We start from the raw sequence: 19,156 nt of genomic DNA, 5'->3' as shown, positions 1-19,156 counted from the left end.
GCTCAGGTGGGAGAAACATTCTCTAATCTCATTCTCTAAGATTGGTGTTTTTCAACTAAAAGCAGAGCCTCTAGCGAAGAAGCCTGATGCCACAAAACCATGGGACAGAGGGAGGAGCAGAAGCCTGTTATTTCTCAAGGGGCTCTGCCGCAGGTTCCTAAGCTTCGCTAGTGAGGGCCCTCCTGTAGGTACAGCCTTGGAGTTGGGAAATCCTCGGGCAGGTCGAGTCGACTAAAAAAGCAAGCGCGAAGATGTGGCAGGATAGGATACCTCCTCCCTCGCTCACCGCGGGCTGTCACAGTAGTTGGCGGTTGTGCCACTCACGCAGGTTTCTAAGGCACCTCCAGGCTCCCTGGAGCCTTTTCCCCTTCGGTAGAGCGGGCTCCGTAGCCCCAAGAGCCGGCCGGAGTCGCGGACAAACGACGAGGAGCCAGGCTCGGCAGGGGATTGCTTCTGTCTGGGGCTCGGCGGAGCCTGCGTTCGTGTCTCGCGCGCACTCGCTCCGTGTTCTCCTAGCCAATCCGGCGCTACTCGCGCGCCCAGGAGCGTTCCCCGGTCCAGTTTGGGCTGGGCCGGCTCCTTCCCGCTCCTAGCACTTCGCAACCGAGCGCTCACTCCTCCCCTCACTCTCCACGAGTTCCACGATTCGCGGTGTAGCTCCGCCCCTGGCCCGAGTCCACCCCCGCAATCTCCGGAGCTTGTGCTCTCCTTTCCCCTCAGTCTCCTGCCGACTAGCCGCGCTGGGTCTCGCGCTCCGCAGAGCGGCACGAGTCTCTGCCGCCTCGCTCCTACGCCTCCGCGCGGTCTCCCTGGGCAGCCACCGCGTTCCCCACCCGCAGCCCTTCGCCTGCGACCCGAAGTCGGGGTCCCGCGCCCTGACTCCGCCCCCCATCCCCCAGCGGACTCGCGCGCTCAGGGCCCGGCCTCTCACTCACGCAGGCCGCGGAGCGCTCGGCGGCCTCCCCCTCCTTCCCTGCTCGGCTCGCGCTCCCCGGGCACTCTCGCTCTCGCGCTCTCCAAAGCGAGCGCGCTCCCGGCCCGCGCGCTCCGGGCTCTGGCTTCTCCCGGCTCCTGTCAGTGCGGTGACTGCGCTGGGAAACATGGCGACCGAGGGAATGATCCTCACTAACCACGACCACCAAATCCGGGTTGGAGTCCTCACAGGTAACCGGGGGAGGAGGTCCAGGACCGCCGCGGCCGCTGTCCCCGGCTTGCCTCGGGCTTCTTGCCTGTGATGACCCTTCTCTGCGGCCTCGGGAGAAGGGAAGGCAGAGGAAGGGGACGGGGTGGGGGGGGGGGGCGGACGTTTTTACAACCGCTGAGAGGTGCTGGGAGGTTGGGGTGTTCCCGCGGGGTCCCCCGGGAGCTGGGGCCGATCCCGTGGGATGTCAGGCCCCAGTGCCTTCGCAGCCGAAGTCCTGGGCCCCTGGGGACCGAGGGGCCGGTGCGGCGGGCGCTGCGGGGCTCCTGGCTGCCGGTGCAGGCGACGGGATCCCGGCTCCGCAGTCTGAAGCATGCCGCTCTCGGCTGGCCCGCGCGCTCCCTCGGCTACTGCTTGTCCCAGAGAGAGGGGAATCCCTTTTCCACCCCCTCCCTCTTTTCCCTTCCCCCTACCTGGGCGGCCCCGCGCTGCTCTAGCAGTGCTTTCGCGGGGCACCGGCCACAGACGACATGGGTGTTCTTTAGGCGAAACTCTGCTCGGTCTCAGGCTGCCCCTCGCGAGCCGGGAATCCCCTCTGCCACCCATGGGACACCCTTCGTCCCCCCCTCCCACCCCGGGAGGTGGGGATCGGCTTGCACCAGGACCTCGGAAAGTGTTTGCATTCTGCCTTCCCAAGTGGAGGGCCCTCTGCCCGCCTCTTCGTTTTCTTAGAGGGGAGACTGTAGCCTGCGACTGGGGATCCAGCCCTTCTACTTGAGAGGGAAGGATTCCCCTACTCGGGCTCTTCCGTCCCCCTCCCTTCTGAGACCTCCCCCCACCCTCCCGAGGCTTGTGAGGAGCGCACTTTTCCCGGGTCGCGTTTCCCTCCCTCGCGGAAGCCGTGTGTGCTCTGCATGTCTGATTCCGTTGCGTTGTATTTGGGTAATATCCCTCAGTTCGGCGACAGGCAGTTGCTGCAGGGCATGACTTCCGAGATGAATAGCAAGCCGATTTGTAGGGGTTTCTGCTGTGGTTCTATAGTTGGTAAGGTTTCTATGTAATTGAGTGGCGAGGTGGGGGTTAAAGAACTATATTTGGAACCTGAGAGCTTAGTTTGGAGGGAAGGAAATCCAAGACTTACTGATTTTGGAAAAAGAAGCGATGTAGACGGGAATCCTCATGTTCTCCCCCCTCTCCTTCCCCCTGCCTCACCACACACACACACTTTTTTTCCCCCTTGTCAAATTCTGACAGGTTGAGACGGTGCTCGAGAAGGGACTAAATTGAATGAGACTTGCTTTATTATTATTATTAGGCAGAGAAACATCTCTGTTGATAAGATAAAGAATGCAAAGCTTAATTTGGCTGCTGAGTTTTATGAAGAAGATATTCATGGTACCCCTTGTTCTCTTTTAAATACCTGGGTCGTCTTTCTCTGATATTGTTTCCAGATGTTAATGGTAATTTACTGAATTTTCCTAATTGAAAGTCCCTGCGATAGAGAAACTAGTCTGAATCTGTTGCGGGGAAGGGAAACCACCTCCCACTCTATTAGAAGATGCGCTGTTCGCTTCTTTTGGTGCTGAAGCTCTTGCTTTGTTGTGAAGATTCAGTTGTAACTCGGAAATCTTGGAGTTGACATTGCTGATTTTTAGAGTCTTTTTGCGGGGTGTGAAATTATATGCCGAATATCAGCCCTCAACTCTCACTTTAGAATTTAAAATTAATAGAGTAGTGAGCGTCAAGCTTAATAGAACGCAAAGTGGGTCAACTGTCCGCGGAAATGAAAGGTCATGAATGTTTTCAAGTTAAACCATAGAGATTTTTTTAAAAAACTTTTTTTATTGTTTATTTAAGCTTTCTCAGATCGTTTTATTTAATGAATCAGCTTACCTGAGTCAAGTGGCATAGTAGATAGCTGTTGTCCAGAATGCTTTGAAAGGTGCAGCCCTTATCTGTGTCTCTGCAGCCCAATAGGGATGACATTGATACGCAAAAAATAAAGAAACATTGTATGTAATCACTGTGCTAAAATTGTCTAAATAAATTACTTGTGTGATTGAAAACTAAATGTAAAAGGTATTCGTTACTCAGATGGATTAGGAGTAAATGTGATTACTTAAAGAGAGAATTTGTTACGTTTATCAGTGGTAAGAAGAAACTGACATTTTTAAGGGGAGTTGAAAGTCAGTTCAGTGGCAGCCTTATAAATGAATATGTTACTGAGGTTGAGGCTCTTGAGCAGAATAAAAATGTAATGCAAAGGCCCTGGCATACCTAGGTAGGATAGGTAGGTGGCACAAGCAGAATGTCAATGAGAGAAAATAACTTTGGCAGTGGAATTAAAGACAATATATTGTCAAACTATCTCATGAAAATGAAGTACAGTAGTTTAGGGGGGAGAGTCTGGGGTCAGGAATGAGGATATAGCTGAAGGAATGAAAAGGAAGGTGCACATTTGGGAGAGATGTTAACAGAGGACAATAGGATTTGGTGATAAAATGGATATTTGGAGTCAGAAATAATTCTGAGAGATTTTTACTTAAAATTATTGAAACAACTATTGTCTGCTATGTTAGAGCCTGGAAACACGGAGAAGAATCAGAGGAACGAGCACCAGCTCTGTTTGTGAATAGTGGATTTTACTATGAATAGCTTAATATTTATGATCTTAACATTCCACACACAGTGAAAACCTACAAAAATAAAACCATTTTGCACAATTTTGTCTTGTATAACTTCCAAGTATTGAATTTTACTATGTAAAATTATTCTTTACTGAACTTAAGCAGATACTATGATTTCATACTTAAGAAAATTGAATTGAGGCCACACTTGAAACCATGTTTCTTGAGTTATAATTTGTGGCTCTCTTAAAGGTGGAGGGCTTGTTTTATAAAATATCCTTTTCATGTTTCATAATAGTGATTTTAAGTAATTTATGTAAGTCTGTTTTAGAGAGGTTTTACATACTTTAGAGGAAATGCACACATTTTACAATATGTTAGTATTTTGGTGAATTGTGTTGTCATTTCTAAAATCTTTAATTGAGTTCTTTGTGACATCTTTGCTAATCTCTTGAAAGATAATTTTTATACCATTTTGAAACTTTTCATCTTTTGGATGTTTTTGTAATCCTGTCTCAGCTATAAATTTGGAAAATACAGTATACAGCTATTGAAACTTGTCAAATCGATTAACTGTTAGAATTTTGAAAGAATATAGTAGGAGAATATTTAGCAAGGGCATTTCTTTTTTCTATCACTGTCTTGAATCATTCAGAACTTGGAAATCAGTATGATAATTAATGTAACATGGATATTTTAGTTACATTATTTTTTTGGTCAGGTAAAAGGGAACATTTACATAGGCTATCATGGAAACATTTTATGTTGAAGATTATTGTCCATCTGCGAAAACAGTATCTTTATTAGTAACTTTTTACGTTGATTTATTAGAAATGAAAGTTATGTGATCTTTAGTAATCTAATATCTAGTTTTTAATATATCAATTTCTAATGTTCTCTATTACTATTTATAACAGACTAAAGACAGTGTGATGATGAATAACATGAGGCAAGTAAACAAGTACTGTTGCTTTGAGACTAGAAATGAGATGTAGGACAGGACAGATGTAAGAGTTTTCTTTTTTATTTTTTTTTTACAACCTCAGTAGTAATTATACTTAGTCAGTCTTAACAATTACACAGCAGGCTCACTATATCAAATGTGTCACTTTTCACCGTTTTTTCCTCCTATTTCTGAAGAATCTGTTTATTAGGGAAGCAGACTACTTCTACCTCTGTAAGCTCCATGGAAACATCAGGAAAATAGAGTACATATATGTTTGTGATACAGGAATAGATTATGCTCCATGGGCTGTTTAATATCATATTAGCTAGCCACTGCTGATATTTGCTATACCAGAGCACTTAGCTAAAGATAATAATCCGTTACCTAAATTTTCACTGATAGTGACATGGATGAGAAAAAGAGGCAAATACTTAGGAAAGGGCATTTTAAAATCATGGTTTTGCTCTAATAATATACATTTTATTGCACTAAGTTGTAGATTTGTAATTAGTAAGAGATATTAGACATATATAAGACTAGATAATAGAGATTAGATGAAAGACTAATTGTAAACTAGAAACTAAAATATTAGTTACATTTAGGGAGTATTTCAGTCATTTATAACTAAAGTCAACGTATTAAAAAAACAAGTTCTAAGCCAAGGATTTAATAATCATATGACTCTGGAATTGTTCATTCATTTATTTCATTTCATTCCTCGTGCCTATCTTTGTATATTATGTGTGTCATTATTATTTTCTGAAAAGCCCATTTATTGATAAAGATATATAAATATATCTTTTGAGAATAAATGCTGTCATTAAGTAAGGCAAATCACTATGGCAAACAAAACCTGTATCCTACAAAATGGAATTGAGTGTACTGTCAAGCATACCAATATTGATCTATATGACTGTTATTAAAAAGAAGCTTATTTCTCAAACTAGGTCATTCCTTCATGAATTTCTGATTGGAAGCAATGTATTAGTGATTAAGAAATCATTACATTAGATTCTGTTGAATACACTTAATACTATTACCTTTGATCAAAGACTTTATAAACTAGTAGTACACAAATTTAGTTAAGAGTTTTAACTGTATTAAAGATACTTATGACTATTTGACTTTAACTGGGGTTTGTGGTGGAGAATCAGCAGCCTGTTATTGGGGAGGAAATGATGAATGAATCTGTTTTTCTCTTACTGGTGCTAGATTCCTGGTTAAGGTGAATGGGGTGCTTTTTTGAAATAGTGAGTAAAATAGATAAAGTCTATACTTTGCAATTGTAAATAAGATTGAAAACTAAGCTTATTTAGAATTTGAGATGTTAAAATAAGGAAATCCTGAGAAAGAAAATAATGAAACCACAAGGGATATCTTCCTTTACATCTAGGCAGAGAAGAAAAACAGATTATTTAACTTGTTTAAAAGCAGTTGGATCTGTTGTTAATATGAATAGTGTGCAACCTTACTTAATTTTTGAGTGACCTCTCGGAAAAGCAAATGTCTAATGAGGTTTGTGATGTAGAGATTCCATCCAGGTGGTTTAATGAGTTTATAAGCGAATTTGTACTTAATCAGTTTAAACTGAGTATGTAGAACTGCTTGAAGATGTGGTAATTAAACAACTGCAACAACTTTTACAATAGTTTTGCCAGTAAGTATACATTTTGAAAAAAATGGAGTTAAATTTACTATGTTTTAAAAAATGTCCTTATTTGAAAAATAAAGGAGCAAGGAAATGTGAAAGGATCATTACACAATTTGTGCCCTGTTTCTTCAAGTTGGGGTACATGACATTGAACACGGATACTCTAATGATTCTAAGCCTTAGAACCTAAGCTATGGAAACAAACATCATAATTTCTGAAATATCAATTTCCTGAAATATCAATTTTTAGATCAAAATTGATCTAAAATATCGATTTTAGAATGTAGTATTTAAACCATTTTAATACTACAATAAGCATGAGTAAATCAGGCACGAATGTAGAATTTTGAAGGAGCTTTTAGATAAAATTAAACTTCAAAGACATTTCAAGTGAACCTATTATATAACTCCAGACCTCATTGTTCTTCTGTTATTGGTGCTTGGTGAGGAAAAATTAAGGAGCACAGGGCCATAGCAAGAACTCTAGAAGACTCATTCTCTAATGCTAGTCTGGCCAGTGAAGTTCTGTAATTCTCAGCTTTTCTCACTATTAACGTGAAGGAGGCTCTTATGGCAATATATGTTTCTATCCTTTAGTATCTGACTAGCTGGAAAGAGAAATGTTGGATAGCAGGCTTAGTTTTTTTCTTTTTTGGTTTTATAATGGAAATCATTATGGGGGAGGGGTAGATTATACATTGAAAATACAAGAGAATAAGAAATGGAAGAAAAGATGAAAAATTTCAGTGATTACATTGTCAGTATAAGCCTAAGGGAAAATTTTTAGATTTTTTTTCATTTAGAAATTTTTGTGTTATCACTCACAAAAGTAACAGTAAATGCAAAAAGGCAACCTGGTTGTCTGAGGAGGCCTTACAAATAGCTGTGAAAAGAAGAGAAGCAAAAACCAAAGGAGAAAAGGAAAGATATTCCCATTTGAATGCAGAGTTCCAAAGAATAGCAAGGAGAGATAAGAAAGCCTTCCTCAGTGATCAGTGCAAAGAAATAGAGGAAAACAACAGAATGGGAAAGACTAGAGATATCTTCAAGAAAATTAGAGATACCAAGGGAACATTTCATGCAAAAATGGGCACGATAAAGGACAGAAATGGTATGGACCTAACAGAAGCAGAGGATATTAAGAAGAGGTGGCAAGAATACACAGAAGAACTGTACAAAAAAGATCTTCACGACCCGGATAATCATGATGGTGTGATCACTCACCTAGAGCCAGACATCCTGGAATGTGAAGTCAAGTGGGCCTTAGGAAGCATCACTACGAACAAAGCTAGTGGAGGTGATGGAATTCCAGTTGAGCTATTTCACATCCTAAAAGATAATGCTGTGAAAGTGCTGCACTCAATATGCCAGCAAATTTAGAAAACTCAGCAGTGGTCACAGGACTGGAAAAGGTCTGTTTTCATTCCAATCCCAAAGCAAGGCAATGCCAAAGAATGCTTCAACTACCATACAATTGCACTCATCTCTCACACTAGTAAAGCAATGCTCAAAATTCTCCAAGCCAGGCTTCAGCAATACGTGAACCGTGAACTTCCAGATGTTCAAGCTGGTTTTAGAAAAGGCAGAGGAACCAGAGATCAAATTGCCAACATCCGCTGGATCATCGAAAAAGCAAGAGAATTCCAGAAAAACATGTATTTCTGCTTTATTGACTATGCCAAAGCCTTTGACTGTGTGGATCACAATAAACTGTGGAAAATTCTTCAAGAAATGGGAATGCCAGACCACCTGACCTGCCTCTGGAGAAACCTATATGCAGGTCAGGAAGCAACAGTTAGAACTGGACATGGAACAACAGACTGGTTCCAAATAGGAAAAGGAGTACATCAAGGCTGTATATTGTCACTCTGCTTATTTAACTTATATGCAGAGTACATCATGAGAAACACTGGGCTGGAAGAAGCACAAGTTGGAATCAAGATTGCCGGGAGAAATATCAATAACCTCAGATATGCAGATGATACCACCCTTATGGCAGAAAGTGAAGAGGAACTAAAAAGCCTCTTGATGAAAGTGAAAGACGAGAGTGAAAAAGTTGGCTTAAAGCTCAACTTTCAGAAAACTAAGATCATGGCATCTGGTCCCATCACTTCATGGGAAATAGATGGGGAAACAGTGGAAACAGTGTCAGACTTTATTTTTTGGGCTCCAAAATCACTGCAGATGGTGATTGCAGCCATGAAATTAAAAGACGCTTACTCCTTGGAAGGAAAGTTATGACCAACCTAGATAGCATATTAAAAAGCAGAGACATTACTTTGCCAACAAAGGTCCATCTAATCAAGGCTATGGTTTTTCTAGTGGTCATGTATGGATGTGAGAGTTGGACTGTGAAGAAAGCTGAGCACCAAAGAATTGATGCTTTTGAACTATGGTGTTGGAGAAGACTCTTGAGAGTCCCTTGGACTGCAAGGAGATCCAGCCAGTCCATCCTAAAGGAGATCAGTCCTGGGTGTTCATTGGAAGAACTGATGCTGAGGTTGAAACTCCAATACTTTGGCCACCTCATGCGAAGAGTTGACTCATTGGAAAAGACCCTGATGCTGGGAGGGATTGGGGGCAGGAGGAGAAGGGGAGGACAGAGGATGAGATGGTTGGATGGCATCACCGACTTGCTGTACATGAGTTTGAGTAAACTCTGGGAGTTGGTGATGGACAGGGAGGCCTGGCATGCTGCGATTCATGGGGTCACAAAGAGTCGGACACTACTGAGCAACTGAACTTCAGTTTTACACTGAATTTCAGACTCAGCTCACACTTCATTTCCTCAACAGAATCTTTCCTAGGAATTATTCTCTACGATAATGTCTTTCATTGTTTTCTTGTAGTGTTTATAAAGGTTGCTAGACCCTATAATCATGTACGTGTGGAAAGCTGCAAGATCTGGTTTAAAGAAAAAAAAAAAAAGACTTTGGAGTCAGATCTTGTATTTCAAACTCTGATTTGCCCTTTATTTTGGGAAGCTCATTTTACCTCTGAATTTCAGTTTCCTTCTCCAGAATGAATGTAGTGAGGCTTACTTCACAGGGTTGTTAAGAACTAAGATAATGTATGTGAAAATTCTACCATATGTGTCTAACTTGGATTATACATTCAACTCTTTAACAATGTGGGAGGGGTGAGTAGGGATACCATCACTTGCACCCACTTGCCCCACAGTCCACAACCGGGTTAAACTTTGTAGTCTGTTTTCTCTGATTCTCCCCTATCCAAGGGGAGAATTCAACCAACCTTGGATCATGTAGTACTACAGTACTTTTACTCAAAAAAAAGAAAATCCTAGGTGTAAGTGGATTGGTGCAGTTCAAACTATTCTTTTTCAAGTGTTAATTGTGTACTCAGTAATCTTCTTTCCTCTTCATATGCTATTTTGGTGCAATTTGCTAATAACTTCATGTAGAAACATCTTATTTAAAGTAGATTTTACAGTTTTTGAAACAGGTGATTGTGTTCTTCACTTCTTTGCCCTTTTGTTATAGGATCTATTAATGGAATATTTCATTAATATTAATGAAGTATCAATGATGTTAAAAAAGAAAAACTAGATGGCGTGACACTTAGTAGTTTAGGAAACAGTAGCTCAGCAACGTTTAGATAAACAAGAACTTCATTATTATTACTAAAATGATAGTTCAGGGTAAGTGGAATGGGGTTTAGTATTTTTCCATACATTTCTTACTGTTGACAGGATGATATCAATGATGTGTATTTGAGATATTTCATACTATCAAATTTAATATATTATTTATATATTTTTATTTTCTCTTATATGTTTATATATTTTCTGATTTTTATATAATTAAGTTGATAGGCATAATCTGTGTAAGAGTTAGAGTAGTTTTTTAAACTGTTATTTTAAAATATTAAAAATTGAAATTATAGGTGAAAGATTCTGAAAATGCTGTTATTTTGAAAGTTAATTCTGATAGTCAAAAAAGCATAAAATAGGAGTCAAAAGTTCTACATCTTTTACCACTTACAAGACAGCATAACTGCATTTTACCCTAATTTCCTTAGCTTTGAATGGGAGAAATTATGCCACCTTATCCAGTTACTGTGAGGGAGACAGAAAACAATGTATTCAGTACTCAGTACCTACTATGTGCTTGGCTCTGTGCTAAAGTCAGGGATACCACAGTGAGTAAGACAGACACAGTCATCCTCTTGGAGATTATATTTTAGTACCAACATGAACACACTATTTAGTCAAGTTAGATTCTGACAAATCATGCTTCATTTATGTTGCATTTTGAGGAATAAAGTGCTTCTGTATTTTATTTGATGTGGATAAGTATAAGCACCAAATCTGTTACACGTTAAGCCATTTTTGATACAAATTTTTAAACCATTACACATTTTCTGCTAAGATAGAAAATATTGAACATAATTTAATTATCTTATTTAATCAGGTTTAAGTAATTATAGCTAACATCTGTCAAGTTTATATATATACATGCATATTTATAGGCATAAATATGTCCTGTTTGTGCTTAGCACTTAGCACATGTTATTTAATCTTTATAGCCTTTATAAGGAAATGTATTATTCCTTTTTATTCTGCCTGAGAAACAGAGATTAGGTAACTTGCTCAAGGTTACACCTGCGGCCCTGCCGGAATTCAAGCACCGGCTCAACTGTACTCTGAGCAATTATATTTCTGTATTCTGTTGTGAATACCTTTTATTGTGGTGTGTGGTGCTGTAGTTCTCTATGGTATTTTCTGCTGTGACTTTACACACTTGCCCCCTTCCCTACCTAGTTTCTCATCTATTATAGATGCCTTTTTGTGGCAGTCAGTGGTAGACTATGGCCCATAACTAACCAGTACAACGTTTCATACTGTGTCTTTACAAAGAAGTATCTTTCTAACATTACAAAAGACATTTTATATTAACCTGTATTTTTAGTTTTTTAAGATCAGCAATGCTGTAACCTCTTCCCATAGGACAGTAGTTGGTCAGAGTAGCTATCCTCTTGAGATAGGGCATGTATTCTCCAGTTTCCCACAGTTCCCGCTTAACCTGTTTGTTATCTGCCTTGCCTGGTAGGTATTTGAGCTTGTGATCTTTGCTCGTATGTATTCTGTACCTTCCTCTTTTTTCGTCATAGTTCAGACAACTTTTCATGTTAGTGGAAATAATAATACAGGGTTAATTGAGAGTTACCAAGTGTGAGATAATTTTCTAGAGCCTGCCATAGAACCTATTAATTTACTTAATCCTCATCATAGTATCAATATTGCCATTTTACATTAGAAGAAATTGTAGCAGAGAGAGATTAAGTAATTTGCTCAAATTACTGTAATAAGAGGCCACGCTGAGAAAAGGCCAAACTGTGAGTTGAACTGTTCCTAGGGCTTCCCTGGCAGCTCGGACAATAAAGAATCTGCCTGCAGTGCAAGAGATCCGGGTTCGATCCCTGGATCAGTAGATCTCTGGGGATGGCTACCCGCTGCAGTATTCTTGGCTGGGAAACTCCATGGACAGAGGAACCTGGCGGACTGTAGTCCATGGGGTCGCAGAGTCAGACACGACTGCGTGACTAAGCACGCACACACACAGGCTGTTCCTAGAGTAAAGCTCTTAACCTCTGCAGTATACTCCTTGGCATTTAACAGTTCATAGAGATGCACATCTTTCTTTTTAATGTTTGTTACATATCATCATAGGTTACACTGTATTTAATCAATCTTCAATTGATGGACATAGAGGTTTCTAATTTTTCATGTGTCGAATGCTGTAGATGATAAAATGGTACATTTATTATTGCATATTTGTGAGTTTTTTTAAATGCAAGATTAATTACTGTAAATAGAATTTTTGGGTAAACAGTATCTGCTTTTAAAAATTTTGATAAAAATTACACCCTTTTTGGAGGACAAGTTTGTACTAATTGTAATTAATATCCTTACCTTCATTTGGTATTATCTTTTTAATCTTTATGAGTTCTTTTGAGATACAACTCTTTCTTGAATTATATACATGTATTAGGAGTTCCGAGTTGCTCAGCAGTAAAGAATCTGCCTGCAATGCAGGAGACACAGGAGATGAGGGTTTGATATCTGGGTTGGGAAGATCTCCTGAGAGAGGAAATGTCAACACACTCCAGTATTCTTGCCCGGAAAATCCCATGGACAAAGGAGCAAAGGGGTCGTGAGGGCTACAGACAGTGGCAGATGGGGGTAGAGGTTTGGGGGTATCACAAAGAGTCAGATAGGACTGAGCGACTAAGCACAGCACAGCACATGCATGTAACAGTAAGACCTTGCTAGTTTTTGCAACAGCTCTTTTATATTGCTTTATTTAAAGTTTTGTTCAGTTATGAGTCTTTAGTTTTCTTTTTCTTCAAATGATCCCTTCCAGTGTTTCCTAAGTTGAGTTCTAGTAGCACTTCTCTGGGAAATGTTATAATAGGTATGATATTAAGAGCTTTTAATGTGGTTAAATAAATATATCCCTCCTTATGGAGATTAACAGTATACTAGAGCGTATCAGGGGCTTCCCTGGTGGCTCAGATGGCAAAGAGTCTGCCTGCAATGTGGGAGACCTGGGTTCAATCCCTGGGTTGGGAAGATCCCCTGAAGAAGGAAATGGCAACCCACTCCAGTATTGTTGCCTGGAAAATCCCATGAATGGAGGAGCCTAGTAGACTATAGTCCATGGGGTCGCAATGAGTCAGACGCCTATTAAAGCATACGCGTCAGAGCATATTAAAGCATATTAAATATGTGAGTAATACTGCAGTTGTGGAGCCTGTTGAACGTTATTTAGTCTAGTGTTGCCAAAACTTTTTGAAGATGGAATGCTGTTTCAAGACAAAGGAGAATTCTGTTTAACACTTCTTTGGGAAATAATGGTCTTTGTCCTGAAAATGATCTTTTGGAATTCTGTATAACGTCTTTGTATTATTAATATTTTAGCTTTTTGCTGTAGAAATAGTGGTTTCCAATAGTAATTGCTACTATGAAAATTAATTCTTTTTTCTGGATTTGCCTTTAAAGTGTGTATGTGTGTATTTCTCAGTTATCATCTCTGACTTTTTTCTTCTTATTTTGACATTAAAAGATTGGCTGAATGTATTATTTTATTCAGAAAATCTATGATAGCAACAGCTAGTCTTGATTCTGTTACTACTGTATGGGGAAAGAACATTGGAATAAGTTCTGTTTTGGATTTTTCCAGTGAGTGTTTGGTATCATTATCTGTAAATGTAAAGATGAAGAGATGCTTTCTAAAATCTCCTTCAGTTCTAAAATCTTAATAATCTCAATCTCAGGAACATACCTCATGTTTACCATACTCTCACTGCTAGTAGTCACATTATCTACAGTCTGTTACTGACAGCAAAATTATTGATTTGAAATGCCTTCCTTGCTTCAAACAGGAAAACTGCTGGAAAAAAGACACTGACATTCATACCAACTGTAAGTGGAAATAATGTCTGTTACTTCCATTGCAAAATATATGCAATTTTATTTCATTCACTGTCACATGCTACAGAGAGTTCATATGGCAAAACACTTAAGATTTAGAATACAAATTATATACATGTAAGTATAATAACTGATTCACACAGTCAAGCTTAGAAGGGTAATAGTGGTTAAGAGGTTTTGAAGTATTACCTTATTCCTTTTAAATTTAAATTGTAGTGATATGCCAGAGACCTGGAAAGCAAAAATTAGCAATCCCCACAAATAGTATGATTATTTTGCTGTTAAATATTTAAAATGAAGCTGTTGTAAAAATAAGACATGTAGCTTCAATGAACAGTATTATGCTTTAGCTTCATGCCTGGGTTTATACCTGAGTTAAGTGGAGTTTTTAGAAGTACTTCTGTAAGCTCCAGTTTTCTCATCTCATGAAATGAGGAATAATTCATTGCTTGCCTAAGAGGGTTGTTTTGGTAAGTGAAATAACAAGTGTAAGTGTTGAGTGAGTGTGCCCACATAATAAATAATCATCGCGTGCTTGTTATATATTATAATAAATTTGAATCTAATTACCATTACAAATATGATAATAGAAAGCAGACATTTAACGTTTAGCTGTATGACCCAATCGTGATTAATTTTCATGCTGTTTTTCTGTTTTATCTTATTTACGGAGCATCATTAAAGGTCGATACTATACTGGGGATTTGCTTGATCTAGAGTCTTATTTTCTAGCTTAATTTTGGTGGTGTTAGAGTCAGAAGAGGTGTTTGTAGTTTGATAACTAAGGACAAATATTTGAGATTTTGGGGGCATAGGTTTAAAGTATATATGGGAAGCTGCTTCTGATAGTCTCTAAGGCTTGTTAAGATCTGTGGAGAAAACTGCCTCTATATACAGATATGTTCGTATTATAGTTAGGGGATACTATACTGTAGTTAAGAAGGTGGAAGAGTTTTAAATATAATACAATGGTTTTAAATGTTAAGTGAGGCAGTAATACAGGATGATAAAGTGATAGCAAAATGAAACTATTTACATTACATAATAGTTGATTTATAGAAGAGTTTTAATTGATATATAAGGAAAATAGTAAACCCCAGGGACAGTGAGCCAAAGTCTAGACCTTGCTGTGTTTGGGTTTACTAGGGACATAAGACAAATGAATATTATATATAAAAAGTGAAAGATACTTTATAAAGTACCAGATAACCAAAAGAAAATCTATAAAATTTAAAGCATTGTCAAAGATGGTTTTAGGCAGGAAAGTTTGAGAATCATTGATTATGTCGATACTGGACTTTGGATTTTCCATTTTTTTCCTGCAGACATATCTATGAAGCATTATTAATGAAAAATTGCCAATTATGCATCATAATGAAACATCATTCCTTTCTGATTTTGAATGCAATTCAGAAGTGGGTCCTATCTAATACATGAGAAACTTGAAATAGGGACCCTCCTATCCCCATAAGTAGGAACTTCAGTTAAATAGTTATGGATTTGATTTTATTACTGTTGTTTTCCTGGCCTTTATTAATTAATTTATTAATTAATCTGTTAGTTTGACCATAGCCTGACTTGTTAACAGGCAGTGCAGTCCAATTAGTAACTGTCTTAAGTCTGCTTGGGTTGCCATAGCAAAGTACTATAGACTGGGTAGCTTGTAAACATCAGAAATTTATTTCTTCCCAGTTGTGGAGTCTGGGAAGTTTAAGATCAAGTTACCATCAGCTTCAATGTCCAGTGAGGGCCTACTTAATGGTTCATAGATAACCATCTCTCTCTGTTTCTTCACATTGCAGAAATGGGGAGGGGACTCTCTGAGTCTCTTTTAACGGTACTGATCTCACTCATGAGGGCTAGGTCCTCATGACCTAATCACCTCCTAAAGGCCCCACATCCAAACACCACTAACTAGGGGAACCAGTTTCAGCATGTGAATTTGGAAGGCTGGACACAAACATTCAGCCTTTGGCAAATATGTGCCATGTGTTTTGTTAAGCTAAAGCTACTGAGTGTTTACAGTGTCATCTTTTAGGTATGAGGAGTTGGTTGTAAAGTAGGTTTACAGTTATAGTCATTTATATATTAAAACACTTACCAAGCAGTTCATGACAGGGTTTACTAAACTTTTTCTGTAAAGGGCCAGATAATAAATATTTTAGTCTCTGCCAGCTATATGATTTATGTCACAGCTACTCAGCTCTGCCCTCATAGCATAAAAGCAGCCATAGATAATATGTAAATAAATGAGCATGACTGTGTTTCAGTAAAACTTTATTTACAAAAACAGTTGTCCAGGGTTGGCCCAAAGGCGCTATAGCTTCCCAATGCATGCTGAAAGACATAGTCTTTGTTAGGAAAGTATAATTTTAAGTTACCTGCATGCGAGTCAAACTTTATTTGCCCTATGAACACCACAACTTTTGTGGTTTAAAACTACAGTTTAATGTTTCTCACATTTCTATGAATTAGCTCAGTAGTTCTGCTTTACGTGGCATTGGTCAGGGTTCTAGTCTAGCTGCAGTCATCTGAGGCTTGATTGGGACTGTTGTGCAGGGTCTTGGTTTTCCTGCATGTGAGTTTCTCCACATGTCTGATTCATTAGCCTCATGGTGTGATGGCTGAGTTCCAACAAGTATTCCAAGAGCAAGCATTGTGAAAAGAAGGAAACAGAGCTGCCAGGACAATTAAAGGGTAGTCTTGAAATTGGCAGAGCCTCACTTCCAACCTTATTCTTTTGATCAACATAGTCAGAGGCTCAGCCTGGAGTCACTGTGGAAAGAGACTAGGAATACTAGGAAGCACGATAAATTTGGGATCATCAAAATAACAGTCTATTGCAGGATTGTTTTGGTTTCAAGTGACAATTCAAATGGACTAGCTTTAGTAAAGGGGAAATTTATTAAGAATAATGGAGTGTCTTATTTCACAGAGCCTAAACATGGGATGAGGTGCTAGAAACTTTGGACCCACGGTTTGAAGGTCCTTACAACTGTTTTTTGTTTTTGCTTTACTCTGTGAAGTAAGCTCCATTTTGTCTTACCACAGCTCTACCTTTTTCATAGTGGAAAAAACACTACCATTGACTGTTCTTGTGTCGTTTAAATCTTACCATTTCAGTCATTCAGAGAAGGACTGACTTTATTTTCCTGGTTATGTTTCTGAAATATTTCAGGAAGAACTTTGTTCTGTACCAATCATTTGTGATCAGAGCATAGAGGTTATGTTGTACCAACTATGTGGACAGGAGTAGGGTCAATTAACAGAAAAGGGATACTAAATATTTAACCACTAAATAGTTCACTTTCTTTCTCCCTAATCAACTATTTCCTGACATAATTTGGGAATTATTTTAATAAATAATTTGTTTTCCCATTTCAGGCCTAATTTGCTCTTTTATTCACCTATCTGTCTTTGTTTATTTCATTGTTCTACTGGAGAATAGGCAGAATTAGTTCAGTATTTGAATATTCATTGTAATTTCTTCTTGCATTGAGTAGGGGACAGCAGCATTTGGTGTCTGTTGTTTCACTTTGCCACCATTAACATAGAATCAGATATGAAGGTGATCTTACTATACTGTTATTCATTGATTTCTGAGTTTGATTTGAATGATATGGTTGGCTGAGGAAGTATATACTCTGGAAAGGGTGTAATTGTGTACAAGAATGCACGGAAGAAAAAAAAAAAAGAATGCACGGAACCGAATGCAGTTATACAGAATGAAATAAGAGCTATAATAGAAGTTCAGGCAGCATACTGTGGGTGCACAGAGAAAGGAACAATTAATTTTGACTGAGTGGCTGTAGGAGGGGATGGTATTTTAAAGGAGATAGTGTTCGAGTGAGGCCTGGAAGAATGAATAACCCATCCTTAGGAAAACAAGGAAAGGTAATCTGGCTGTCAGGTTTCTTGGGTGACACCAGAAGGGGTGGCTCCAGAATGTCTTGGCTAAAGTAGATGAGCTTAAATATAAGTATAGAGGATTCAGAATAAATAGCAGCGTGTACTTCTTTTAACCTGCTTCAGTTAGAATTACAAGAGTTAATTAAGTTTTGCTACATTCAGGCTTTAGGTGACTCTGTAGTAATTTGGAATTTGATTTTTTAAATTAAACTATTTATCTTAAAGACTCAGATTTTTGGATTTAGAAAGAACTTTAAGGATTATCTGTACTAACCCACTGTAGTGTATAAAGAAACTAAGACGCAGTTAAATGACTTATTTAACATTACACATCTAAATGATAGAGTTGGAGCTAAAATCCAGGCTACCTTACTCCTAGTCTTGGGTATTAAAATAAATTATATGGTGTATCCTTTGTAGTAAAATTTGTCCCAAATATTCCATTTGAATTATGTAGTGTAGAGGTTTTAGAATCTAAGATATATATACAGTAAATTGCACAGATGTTAATTATACAGTATTGTGAATTTTTCATATGTATAGATCCTTGTAAGTATCACCCATAAACATTTCCAGCAGCCCAGAATTTTCCTTCATGCCTTTTACTATGCCCTCTCCAGGGGATCTTCCCGACCCAAGAATTGAACTGGGGTCTGCTGCATTGCAGGCGAATTCTTTACCAGTTGAGCTACCAGTGAAGCCCAAAGAATACTGGAGTAGGTTGTCACTTCCTTCTCCAGGGCATCTTCCTGACCCAAGGATCAAACCCAAGTCTCCTGCATTGGCAGGTGGGTTCTTTACCACTGAGCCACCAGGGAAGCCCTGTGCCTTTTACTAGTCAATATCTAATTCCTCTGCCACCCTCAAATAACCACTATTCTGATTTTTATTGTAAAGGATTAATTATGCCTGTTCTTGAACTTTATATAAGTATAATGACTTCTGTCATTCATCATTATGTCTATGATATTATCCTCATTGTTGTGTGTAGCAGTTACTCATTCTTTTTATTAATATGTGGTATTCCACTGAATGAATTGGATTGTTATTTTTCTATTTATGGACATTTGAATTGTTTCTAGTTTTTTACTATTGTTAATAAAGCTGTCATGAATATTCTCATATGAATTTTTTGATACATATATTGTCTCTATTCTCGGTGTAGAATTTCTGAGTTAAGTGTTTTTCCGAAAGATGTGCTGTTTTTCTGTCCCTGCCAGTGATGGAGGAAAGCTTCCTTGCTCTACATTCTTGTCAAAGTTTCAGTGTGTAGTGATTTCTAATTTATATTTCCCAGATAACAAATGATGTTGAGCACTTTTTAATATATTAATTTTAAAAATAAATATTTTTAATAGGGCTGTCTTTATCTTACAGATTTGTAGGAATTCTTTGTAATTCTGAATATGGGAACTCTGGGTGTATGTAT

General features: G+C 38.8%; 1 protein-coding gene across 8 annotated transcripts in view; it reads left to right on the top strand.

Moving 5' to 3' along the window:
- Positions 1–393: 393 nt before the first annotated feature.
- The window catches only part of GPHN (gephyrin), a 524,395-nt gene continuing 505,632 nt past the window's right edge, over positions 394–19,156 (top strand). The window contains exon 1 of one of the 8 annotated variants that reach the window (XM_043918814.1): positions 394–1,164. In XM_043918814.1, coding sequence (XP_043774749.1) covers positions 1,101–1,164 — 64 coding nt within the window. In that variant the 5' untranslated portion in view covers positions 394–1,100. The remainder of the gene's footprint in view (positions 1,165–19,156) is intronic. The other 7 variants (XM_043918812.1, XM_043918815.1, XM_043918808.1 and 4 more) reach the window with 7 other exon arrangements.

The sequence above is a fragment of the Cervus elaphus genome, chromosome 12, assembly GCF_910594005.1.
Source record: "Cervus elaphus chromosome 12, mCerEla1.1, whole genome shotgun sequence".
In the NCBI taxonomy this organism is placed as follows: domain Eukaryota; kingdom Metazoa; phylum Chordata; class Mammalia; order Artiodactyla; family Cervidae; genus Cervus; species Cervus elaphus.
Note: the sequence above shows the minus strand (reverse complement) of the source record. Positions and strands in the feature narration are given on the sequence as shown.